This window comes from Orycteropus afer, unplaced genomic scaffold, assembly GCF_000298275.1.
Source record: "Orycteropus afer afer isolate SDZICR_OR568_19922 unplaced genomic scaffold, OryAfe1.0 scaffold00034, whole genome shotgun sequence".
Taxonomy (NCBI): domain Eukaryota; kingdom Metazoa; phylum Chordata; class Mammalia; order Tubulidentata; family Orycteropodidae; genus Orycteropus; species Orycteropus afer.
Genome location: NW_006921621.1, coordinates 15,869,459 through 15,881,534, shown reverse-complemented (window position 1 = coordinate 15,881,534; position 12,076 = coordinate 15,869,459). Strand labels below are relative to the sequence as shown.

General features: G+C 42.6%; 1 protein-coding gene across 1 annotated transcript in view; it reads left to right on the top strand.

Moving 5' to 3' along the window:
* The window catches only part of UBR2 (ubiquitin protein ligase E3 component n-recognin 2), a 140,774-nt gene extending 133,924 nt beyond the window's left edge, over window positions 1–6,850 (top strand). The window contains exons 44-47 of the mRNA XM_007936245.2: window positions 2,883–2,960; window positions 3,786–3,956; window positions 5,277–5,378; window positions 6,709–6,850. Of these exons, the coding sequence (XP_007934436.1) occupies window positions 2,883–2,960; window positions 3,786–3,956; window positions 5,277–5,378; window positions 6,709–6,850 (493 nt within the window). The remainder of the gene's footprint in view (window positions 1–2,882; window positions 2,961–3,785; window positions 3,957–5,276; window positions 5,379–6,708) is intronic.
* The last annotated feature ends 5,226 nt before the right edge of the window (window positions 6,851–12,076 follow it).

Below are 12,076 nucleotides of genomic sequence, written 5' to 3'. Positions count from 1 at the left end.
AGGGACAGTTTTGCTGGGTATATAATTCTTGGTTGGAAATTTTTCTCTTTCAATGTTTTCTATATACCATCCCATTGTCTGCTCACCTGCATGGTTTCCGCCGAGAAATCTGAACATAGTCTTATTAGTTGCCCCTTATAGATAACTTTTCATTTTTCCCATGCTGCTCTCATGATTCTTTGTCTTTGGTTTTGGTGTTTGATGATGATGCGTCTTGGTGATTTTCTTTTGGGGTTGATCCTGTTTGGGGTTCATTGGACTTCCTGAATGGATATATTATCATCTTCCATCATACCAGGAAAATTCTCTTCTAACAAATCTTTGATAATTTTCTTTGTGGTTTTATTTATCTCTTTCTGTTCTGGAATTCTGATGACATGTAGATTATCCCTTTTGATGGTATCCTACATGAACCTTAGGCTTTCTTCATTTTGTTTTGATCTTTTTTCTGATTGATCCCTTTCCAAAGAAGTGTTCAGGTATTTGCCTTCAGTCTCACTAATTCTGTCTTCCATTGATTCAGTTCTTGCCCTTTGCCTATGCAATGTCTTATCTATTTCTGAAAATTTAGTACTAATCTTCTGGATTTCTGTATGTAGATTTTGTATCATTTCTAATTTTTCATTTATTTTGTCATTTTGTTCTTGTATTGTCTTTCAAAATTGTTGGGTTTTCTCTGTGTTTTCCTCAATTTTTTCCTTGATCTGTCTCTCAATTCTTTGAAGATACCTTCCTTACCAGGGAGTTCCAATGCTGCACCTTTCTCAGGGATGTGTTTTGGGTTTGTATACTGGTCCCTTGTTTCTCCTGCTTTATCTTGTTTGTTTGAGTGAACTGTGATGCTCTGTTGTCTCTGAGGCATTGTGATGTTTTGTGTTTATATTTAATTGGTGATAGTATGTTGGAGTGACTTGCCCGTGATTTTTGTTTTCTTTGTTTTGTTGTATGTTATCTGCGCAAGCAGGGTACTGTGCTGTGCTTCTCTATTCGCTAGTTGACAGCATTTATATACTCATCACTTGTCTCCTTTCTTGTTGTCACCTTCTCATATGTTCCTGCCGACCTTGGCAAACAGCCTATTCTTAGGTCCCTGAAATCCGAATGAAAATGCTATCACTTTTAAAATCCAAAATGGCTATCGCTTGTAAATATCCAAAATGGCTGCCACGTATAAACAATCAAAATGGCTGCGCCCTCCAGACAGCAGAAAATCCATAGCTCAGGTTTTCTCCCTCTGCTGTTTCCCTTCCTAGTCATAGGCCACGAGCACAGTCATCCTGTAGCCCTTGGTGACCAGGGCTGATCTTTAGGTCAATACTCAGGTCCCAACACCACTTGGAAATATTCAGGTTGTTGCTCCCATCAGAGTAGCAGACAGTCCGCAGCTCTGACCATCTCCGAACTCATTGTTTTCATTCAGGTTTTTCCTCTAGTTGGTGCCTAATCCATTTCTGTTTAGTTCCTTTCAAAGCTCAGGGCTCCAGCATTATCTTCTGTATCTCTATCAATTGGTTTCTCTTTTCTTTGTTGAAGAGGGTCTATGTCACTTGTCTGCCTTGTCCTCCATCTTACCGGAACTCCTAGGACAGTGTCTTTTTAACTTGTGAAGTCTGCCCTAGCTCCAAGTGGCTAGGGTCAGAGGGAGTACCATGTGAGTAGCTGGTATGAGAAATTCAGGAGAAGTGGGAAAGTGAGGATTTAATTATTCCTTGCATTTAGGAATTAGATTTACGTGGATTGTTAACCATGAAAGGTTCCAGCATGTATATTCCCTTAAAATTCCATAAGTGGTTTTGGTATGTGCCCCTGACTAAGAACTACCATCTAAAATTTTACCCCCTCAGATTAAATCCATTTCTTATCTTTGCAGTAAGTAAAGTACTTCTCCATCTCTCCTGCTAGACAGGTGAAGTGCCTAAGACCAGGTCCTTAAATACTAGTTGAATTTGAATTTGAATTTGTCTGAATTAACTTGAGTGACAGAATCAAAGTGGCCTGGTGTCTCTAAAGAAAATCCATCTACTACTGCCTTTTCTCCTCCAACTCATTTCTGCCTTAAGATCACCCCTAATAACTGTGCATATCCTCTCTGTCTTCTAGATCCTAAGTTCTGTGGTTGAGTCTGTATTACTGTGTTGGTTAGGTAGAAGACCCACTTCCTAGAGCTACCAGATTTGTATGTAAAAGGTGTAGATATAGAAGCCCTGGTGGCACAGTGAGTTAAGTGCTCATCTGCTAACACAAAGGTAAGTGGTTCAAACCCACCTCTGTGGAGAAAGATGTGGCAGTCAGCTTCTGTGGAGATTTATAGCCTTGGCAACCCTGTGAGGCAGTTCTACTCTGTCTTATAGGGTAGCTATAGGGGAGGGTTGAAATCGTCTCAGTGGTAGTGAGTTTCATTTCAGTTGGGGCAGATACTGTGTACCATCACCACTGTCCTGATAATTTATTCTGAGCTCTTCAAATAAAAATGCCCTAATGCGTTGTGTCATATAAGGGTGCTTTTTTAAAAAATTGATTACTCTAGCTTCTTATAAGGAGCTCTGGTGGCACAGTGCCTAAGGCATCTGACTGCTAACCAAAAAGTTGGTGGTTCAAACCCACCAGCCACTCCACAGAAGGAAGATTGAGCAATCTACCTCCATAAAGATTTACTGCCTCGGAAACCTAATGGGGATGGCTACGAGTTGAAATTGACTTGGCAGTGGGGTTTTTTGTTTGTTTGTTTGTTTGTTTCTGGCTTCTTCTACCACTGTGGTAGTGCACAATCACTCAGATTCAAAAATCTTCCTTTTCTTTGACAATATTGAGTTACCCTGTTGTCGTTACAATATCTATGACTCCAGGTTAACTGGATTTTTTTTTCCTAATTTTTTTTTCAGCTATCCAAGAGAATCTAACAAATTAATTGACCTGCCAGAGGACTACAGTAGCCTCATTAATCAAGCATCTAATTTCTCGTAAGTCTTGATATTAGATTACTGAGCTTGTACTACCACTAAAAACATTCATCTTTCTACAGAGAATCTGAGGAGGTTTTTGTTCTTCATCTTGTTTGGGTGGGGAAACCGTTAACATCATGGCCTAGCTTCTGGTGCAAGTGTCATTCTTCCCTGTTTCATGGGGGCAGGAGCAAGTTTGACTCACAAATGTTACCTAAATAACAATTTGCACTTCAAAGTAACAGGTGCCCTTGATGATTTTTAATACATTATTAAATATTTCATCTACAAGTGGCATAAAGAATAGTAGAGCAGTGTGAAGAAGTAAATGTTCCCTGGGCCCCGGATGCACTCCCTGTGCATCTTCCTCTGTTACCGCCTCTTCTCCCAGCAGAGATCCACTGTCCTACACGTGGGTTGGAGCACTTCTGTGCATTTGTGTGTCAGCTGCATCTGTTTATATTCTTGAGAAACTATTTTATTATTTTGTATGTTTTAAACTTTATTTAAATGGCATTGTACTTCCTCTGTTCTACAGCCTTCTTCACTCAGCATTGTTTGTAAGATTTATCCATGTTGACATTCATCACTCTTGACTTTATTGCTGTGCTTAGTATTTTATTACATGACAAAGCACAGTTTATGTATCTTTCTCTCCTATTGATGATTATTTGGTTGTTTCCAAGGCATGGTCTTTTATGTCCTTGTGTGAGTTTCCCTGTATGCCGTTTTATGAATAATTTTCCCCAGGCCACTGGATATATGTATCTTCAGCTCTACTTAATACTGCAAAATTCTTTTCCATTTTAGAAAAATTATGTGTGTTTTCTTTGTCCCATGGAGGTGCCCCAAGTCAGGTGGGGATAAGAGCAGAGCCCCCACGCTGTGCCTTGTGTGTGGAACCCTGCTGTGCTCCCAGAGCTACTGCTGCCAGACAGAGCTGGAAGGGGAGGACGTGGGAGCCTGCACAGCTCACACCTACTCCTGTGGCTCAGGGGTGGGCATCTTCCTCAGGTAAGGCCTGCAGGGAGGAGCATCCTAACTTTGGATGACACTACTACATTGCAGACAATTTTAAGACCTCTGTTTTTTGTGTATTTTACTCATTTGAAGAATATGGAGAGCCTGTCTCCTCACATCTCACATTTGGTTCATGCTAACTCTGTGTTGGTTCTTCTGTTATCATAAATTCCTACTCTGCCCACCTCCCAGGTCACAATTCTGTTCTACTTTCTTCATGTCTCATTCTAATGTGAAGCTTTCATCTATTCCCAATTTGTTCCTCAAATCCAATCAGAATTGTTCTTCTGTTGTATCATCATGACTTTTGGATTTTATCATCATGACTTTTGGATTTTATCTCTGTCATACATATCACAAGCTGACATGTATAGTTACGTGCCTTCAACAAAGATTTATCTAGTGCCTACTCTGTACTGGAATACAGTCATGAATTCACCTCAACAAATGCAATGGAGTTAACAAAGCAAACAAAATCTCTGTCCTCGTGGAGCTCATTTTCTAGTGAGAAATAAAAAATAAGATTGGTTATATAAAGACTGTAATATGTATGTCGGGCAAATCTCTCAAAAGGATCAAGGGACAGATTTTTAAATCGCCCTCAGAAGAAATGTACAAGTAGTCTATTTCCAGATTTTTTGGTCATGCACAAAGTGACTCACTTTGTGTCTCGAGTCAACCTAATTCATAATGGTGGTGCACCATTTTTTAGGTGAATAATTTCCTCATAATAGTGGATAAAATATCTATTTTTATGTTGAAACATTAACTGCACCTATTTTTATGTTGAAACATTAACTGTCTGTCTCACACTTAACAATTTTGTAAGTATTACTGTCGTTGGAGTTGTCAATTTCCATCCTAGCTGTCCTTCCCCATCACTGTATTGAATTACCAACTGGCTATTTGAGTTATTTTGAAAACTTGGGCAAATGTGCTGGTAGTCTTCAGTGTCTCTTTGCTGCAAATGCTGTTCCTCCTCTTTCAGCACTGCTTTTGTTGATTTTTATAAGACTTCAGTCCATTTGGAACTAAATTCAAGCCTTGCTTAAACCAGACTAAACCTGTTGCTGTCAAGTCGACTCTAACTCATAGTGACCCTACGGGACAGAATAGAACTGCCTCATAGGGTTTCCAAGGCTGTAAATCTTTACGGAAGCGACTGCCTCTTCTTTCTCCTGCAGAGTGGCTGGTGTGTTCGAACTCCCAGCCTTGAGGTTAGCAGCCAAGCACTCAACCACTGCACCACCAGGACTCCTACAAACCTTGCTTGCTGATGTCTAAATGCTGTATGTGTAAATGGTCTCTCCACAGAGTACGGGAGTGTCAGGTGCTATTTTTAGCTGGGAAAACCAAAGGCTGTTTTTATGCTCCTCCTTACCTTGATGACTATGGGGAGACGGACCAGGGACTCAGGTAAGGGCCTATCCTGGGGGGGCTGGGTTGGCTGACTCTGGGTCTTTGCAGACCTTCAGTGCATGGTCAGTGAGATGAGTCGTGTGGCCCTGAGGTTGACCCCACTGACAACCAAGGCAGAGTGGGCTTTAGTGATCTGTGGATCCTTTCCTAAGTGTGGCACCGTGACTGCGTAGTTTGACAATTCTTTTCCCAGTCTCCAGAGTGCCATGAGGGCCATCAGGTAAATAAGGAAAAGAATGGGACAGAGGGCGGCTTGTGTTCATTTATCACTGCTGAGAACTGTTTGAATTGCCACATGCCATCCCAGTATCAGAAAACTGCCATATGGCCATTCTGACTTATGTGTCTTTATACTGGAAGACCTTGGCATTATTTATGTGATATCAAAGAACATATCTTAATTAATAAAAGACATGCTTATCTTACATAAAAATGTCTAAGGGACAAAAAGATTCAGAACATTCATCAGAACAGAGTTACAGTTTTGGTTTTTTTTTGTTTTGTTTTGTATTTTTGCTTAGTCACTTCTACTCTGGTAGTTTCTCTTGTATCCTAAGCAACATCCTAACAGCATTTACCACAAGCACTATTAAAGAGCTTTATTTAGACTATCTCTTTTTCCTCAAAAGATAGTAAAAGTTTTGACCTAGATATGACTGTGCAGCCTTAGGGAGGGAAATTAAAGGCCTAGAAACCAAAGGAGAGGAGCAGATAAGCGCCCCGAGGCACTTGGCTGCTTGGTTACGGGGCAGGTTCCACCTGGCCAAGGGGTGTGTGCTTTCAGGAGGAGCAGCCCTGGTTAGAGAGTGGGGGGCAGTGAGCTCTGACTGGGCAGTACAGGTGCACAGTTCAGTGCCCGTGGCCCAGACGTGAAACCACCAAAGCCTGTGCTGAAGGGTAAACTGAAGCCTAAAGTCCCTCCTCTGCCTGCTCCCTGCTTAGACTCTGTGGCTGTGAGGCTCGGCACTCTGAGGAACACTCTTTCTGCTGCAGTTTTCCTTCCTTACCTTGAGGGTCTCTTTTTTTCCCACATTTTACTGACAAAATGGACAACGAATGGGGTAGATTTAGCCTCTCAACTCAAACCTTCCTGTCCCACCCCCACCCTATCTCTCACTCCCACCTTGGGGAAGTGTAGCCTCTGTATTTCTTCTTTTCAGCAGACACTAGTCTGGCTCGGGTATTAAAATCTACAGTCACTTGCTGAGCATTAGTTTTGCAGAGGGTCTGAGACCAGCGTAACTTGGAGCCCTTGCTCAGTTAGGAAGGGCTGGGGTGTCCCATGCAGGAGGAGAGGACATGTTGACGATGTGCGTCTTCTCTGCAGACGGGGCAATCCTTTACACTTGTGCACGGAGCGATTTAAGAAGATTCAGAAGCTCTGGCAGCAGCACAGCATCACGGAGGAAATTGGACACGCACAGGAAGCAAATCAGACGCTGGTCGGCATCGACTGGCAGCATTTATAAGGACCCCACTACCAAAAACATAAACTTTGATTTTTGTAACCCAGTTGGCTTTTTAAGAAAAAGAGCAGGAAATTAGGTCTCCTGAATTTGGAAATAAATTCTTTATTTAAGCTTTCCTCCCCGTTTTATTTTTATAGTTTCTGGCTCTAAGGACTGGATGAAATCATCATCCACAGATTCCCTTGCATCATTTGTTGTTTGCCTCAGATGCAACCTGTTGGGTTTTAGGACCCAGCGAGGAGCTTCTCTTCCTGGTCCCCTAGACTCCAGCCCTCTGTGGAAGTTTCAGTCCTGAGCCATTTTACAGGAGTGATTGCAGTGAACTGCAGGCCAAAGCGGTGTGACAGAGGCAGGAAGGCAAGTCTCTCTGGTCTTTGGGGTCCCCCTCAGTGACTCAACACTGGGACTAGGTTGATTTTCCCCTCTGCTGAAGCTCTCCTCGTTCAAGGAGCAAGCAGTTGACTGTGAAGCTGGTCTTCCTGTCTCCGTCCACTGGGAGGCATTTGTGAGGGGGCCCGCGGGGAGCATTGACGGTGTGCTGGGTGCTGTTTCAGTGCTATAGGAGATTGACTCTTTTTAGCAAGACTTTAGGTTTTGAGAGAAAAATCTCATTAAAGGGCTTTTTAAGAAAATTAATATATCCTAGTTTTTCAGACAGTACTGTTCTCTGGTATCATTTCTACAACTAAATTGAAAATGTGTATGCATCTGGAGTCAAACACTAGTGGAGAAATAGAACCTGGTGTGTTGAGATTCCCCACCCCATGCCTTCTAGGCTTTTTTTCTTTTAAAAATCTTACTAAGAGGTGCCTTCCTAGAATGATAGCCGCTTAGTAAAATAGCTTATAACCATTATGTATCTACCACACAACCATTGTTGTTTGATACACATTCTCTGGAAGCTTGAACACTCACCAAGAGTGATGGCAGATTTAATGGAGGAATAAACTCTGAGCCTCCCTAAGGTGGGGCTAGGGGTCAAATGAATAATTTGGGCTCTTGGAGGTTTTCTTTTTAGCCATTGTTGGGTGGAATCCTCTCACCCAGCTTGCTTTGAGCTGCATCCACAAGTTCCGTTCCACTGAGTTTGCACCCCCCGCAGTACACCCAGGAGCGAGGCAGAGATCCACACCTGAAGCACAAATAAGGTGGGAGGCAGAAGCACCACTCAGCCCCCTCTCCAAGGCAGTGTGTGGATGGAACCACCACCTCTTGCCATCTTGACTGGGACTGGCTCACCCAACTGAGAGGAGGACCAACAGGAAGAAAATCCAAATTAAAAGCACTTTCTGCCCCTTTTTCTATTCTTCCTTCCATTCTTAAGATCTGGTTGTTTGTGTATGATATAATGATCTTAGTATTTATTTTGGCTTCTGTCACATCCCAGCTTTCATGTCCAGCTTCTTTTGGCTTTTCTCCACATGTTCACCCAGATTAAGCTTAAAATTATAAGACCAGGTATTCCCTCTGTAAGTGGATTATAGACATTTTTATGGAGTCTTAACAATACTCCAGCTTCATAGAAGCCTGTGGTTACCAGACAGAGGGTATCCCTGGCCTCCATTCTCTGAGAATGTCAGAGAGTCTTTGAGAGAATATGAATTTACATGAAATAGCAACATACACACACTTGTATTCTGGTGTGTGCATTGTCAAGGTAGTTGTCTTCCCTACCTAATGAATCATCTTAGTTTTATGATTTGTTCCGCATGTATTGTGTTTATTTTAGAAATGTTTATATGACATGCTTTCCATATCAGGGAAAATCATATCTGTTTAATAAATTGACTATAACTTTAATATCTGTGGGCAACTTGTAAAATTTGGAATGTATCATATGTAAAAAGTTTAAAAATATCCAAATAAATGCTTTAGGTGTTGACGTTATTTTGGGTCAGCCTGTATCTTTTTCTGTTTTGTTTTGCATACTTAAATGCCACGGAAGTATTGCCCATGTCACCTTGCCTCACGTAAAGTGGGACACCTGCATTAGCTTGAAATTTAAGATGCTTATATTATTAGTGTCAATTATGGCCATTAGCCAAACCATCTTGACCTTCCCAGAAAAAGTTTGATCAGCATTTTAGCCACTTATGTTGCATGCTTATTGATGTGACAGCTTGTGACCTTTCTGGGCTATTATAAACCTCAAATCACTGGGAAAACAAGGCATTTTTGAAGTCTTGCCCACAGCTCACGTCTTGAGGTTTAAGTTCTTGTGTTCATTTTCACCTGATGAGCTGTAGTTCCTAGTCCTACACACTTCTCAAACCCTTGTGCCTTTGAGACAGAGTTAGTTAGGAGGCAGTGCTCTGTTTTTAGGCATGTTGTTGCCTGAGAGAGCTCTGCCATGCTTTTTAGTATCCTCCTAGAAGGAAAACATCTAACTAAAAGTCCAGGGTCTGTGCATTCTCTGTCTCCTGAAAATGAAGGCCGCTCCCTGCTTACTCCCCTCCCTGGTGTGGCTGGCTGCAGTTCCTGGGCTCACTAAGCCCCCCTCTGACATGCTGCTTGCTGTGTCTCTCTTCTTTTTTTAAAGTCAGGTTTATTGAGATATTTTACACACAGTAAAATTGACCCTTTTTAGTGTACAGTTTTATGTATTTCAACAAATGTTGTTTAACAACCACTACAACTGAGATAGAACAGTTCCATCACCACAGAAGGTTAGTTCCCTTAGGCTTCCTCAGAGTCAACTACATGCCACTCCCAGTCCTTGATCTTTTTCTGCTCTTTGGTCTTTTCCAGAGTGTTATAAAAATAGGATTACAAATGTAGCCTTTTGAGTCTTGCTTCAGTCACTAAGAAGAATTAGAGTCACCCATATTGTGTTCCTTTTGATTGCTGCATAGTATTCCATTGTTCAAACGTTTGTGTACACATACCAGGTAAAGGACATTTGGGCAGTTTGGGGCAATTATGAATAAAGCCTCTATAAACATTGGTTACAGGTTTCTACGTGACCTTACGTTTTCATTTCCCTTGCACTTCATCCTCCACTGCACACCATCCTTGGAGCACACCATTTGCTAATGTCCCTTTACACTCACCCTCTGATGTGGAGGATAGGTTATAATACCATCAGGGGTAAGGACTGAAGTTTTCTCCCTTCAGACCAATCTTGTATCCAGTGAGAACTGAAAAGGCATTCCCTCTCCTCTGGAGTTCCATACTCTTTCACAGACATTCCTGTTCCTGACGCTTGGCCACACTTATCAAGAGCCATCATTTAATGAGTGAGAGGCTCTAAACTGTCTTGGTCCACCCCTGCCCTGGCTAAGCTACAAACCTGCTGGCCTAGCATTACAGGTGCCCGGACGAGGAGAGGCCAGGGCACTGTGCAGGCAAGCTTCTAATCTGATTAGCTTGTATTGAGGTCACTCAGTTTATTTGTGGGTGACTCAGTCTTGGTCTTGAAGCATGTTGCGTGAGGTTGTGGGTTCTTGAGCTGAGGCCACAAATCCCAGGACACCTCTCTTTCTAAAAGTTGAGAATAAGCTCATCTGCTTCCTCACTTGGAATGTTTTGAAAATAAAAATCTTAAGGCCCTGCCTTTACTTCTTACCCTATACCCCAGGGCCACAATGGCAGAACTTTAAAAACTGGCTGAGTCCCTTGGGAGAAAGAAGTTTACACCAGCCCAAGGAAAGACTGAATGAGGTTAGGCACAAGGAAGAGCCTGGTGCCAGAGTCTTGATGGTCAATGGTAGGTGGCCAAAAGGGAGAGGCCAGATTTCTCTGGTAGCTATTTGGCTAACTGAGAAGACCTATTAAGATGCTGCCAACCCTAAGTCTGCTCTGGACGAACTGGCAGGATTTATCATCAGGTCAATTTGCCCTTGATCTCACCAGTGCTCAGGTTGCCATGTCTGCCCCGTAACCTGGCCCCAGAGAGACTTGTGTTTCCCTGTTTAGGGAAATATGTTTCGGCAAGAGCAGAAAAAAATATTTGGAATTTATGTTTAAATCACTCAATTAAGACACTCCTTGTAAGAAAGGTTGCCCAATCTACTTAAGTAGTGATACCGCCATGGAAACCCAAGGAGGGGTTGCTATGAGTCGGATCCAGCTCCGCGGCAGTGCGTTGCATTACATATTAAATAAACTCAGCTCTGGCCCAGACTCTAGCAAATGTTGAGATGACTTGAATAACCTAATAGTCATTGTTCTTTCAGATAAGAGGGCAAGAGGTGACACCCATGTTGTTGAAACAGCATCCCTGATGAACAGTACTATGCTTCCTTTTTAGAGTCATTTTCCTTTTTTTTTTTATTCCTTTTTTTAGTAGTAAATACTAGCCAGAGTTGGGAATTCTGTGGTACATGCTGTAGTAGGCTAAGACACTCATTTAACAAAAGTGATTTTCATAAAATGTTTAATGTCTATTGTAAAGCTGGTGACAGCAGTTACACACATGGGCCTAGGGCAGCACTTACACAAAGTCTTTAGCATTCCTGAGAGGGTGGGAAAGCTCGAGGACCTTCATCAGGGGGAGGCTGATGCCCTCAGCTCTTTCTGTGCAGCTCTAGGAGACTCAAAAGTCTAGTTGAACCTGGGACCAAAGTCCAACAGGAAGGGTCTGAACATCTCTGACCTGGTCTCCTGCCTGAGAGATTGTTGTTGTTGTTATGTGCCATCGAGTCAGCCCTGACTCATAGCGACCCCTCCTTGGATTTCCGAGGCAGTATCACTACGGAAGTAGATTGCCCAACCTTCCTTCCGAGGAGTGGCTGGTGGGTTTGAACCGCCAGCCTTCTGGTTAGCAGTCAAGTGCCTTAGCCACTATGCTACCAGAGCTCCCACGTGAGAGATTAGCACCCTGGAATATACCCCAGGGAGCAACAGAAGTCCTATTTGTGCCATGTTGAAAATTCTTAGGACAGCAATGAACTCAGACTAAACCAATTTGTTCCTAAACGCCGTTCTCAGAAGCAGAGGTAAGTCATCCATGCATGGGCAATTCCCTTTCCATTTTACACCTTTTGGCTTTGGTCTCCAGCCAGGTGGGAATGGGGACCTTGGTGGTTCATCCACCCATCTTGCTGAGTCCTTCTTTGATCTGCTCACAATTGAAATCATTCCTTTCTCTCTCCTTCCTGAGGGAATTAAAAATTCTTGCACTCTGGTGGGGAGATGAATTCTCTCAAAGGTAAGTCTTCTTGGATGTGGAGGCCTTGCAGGAATACTGCCCTGCAGGATGGGTAACTGGGGAAAGAAGGAGGAAAT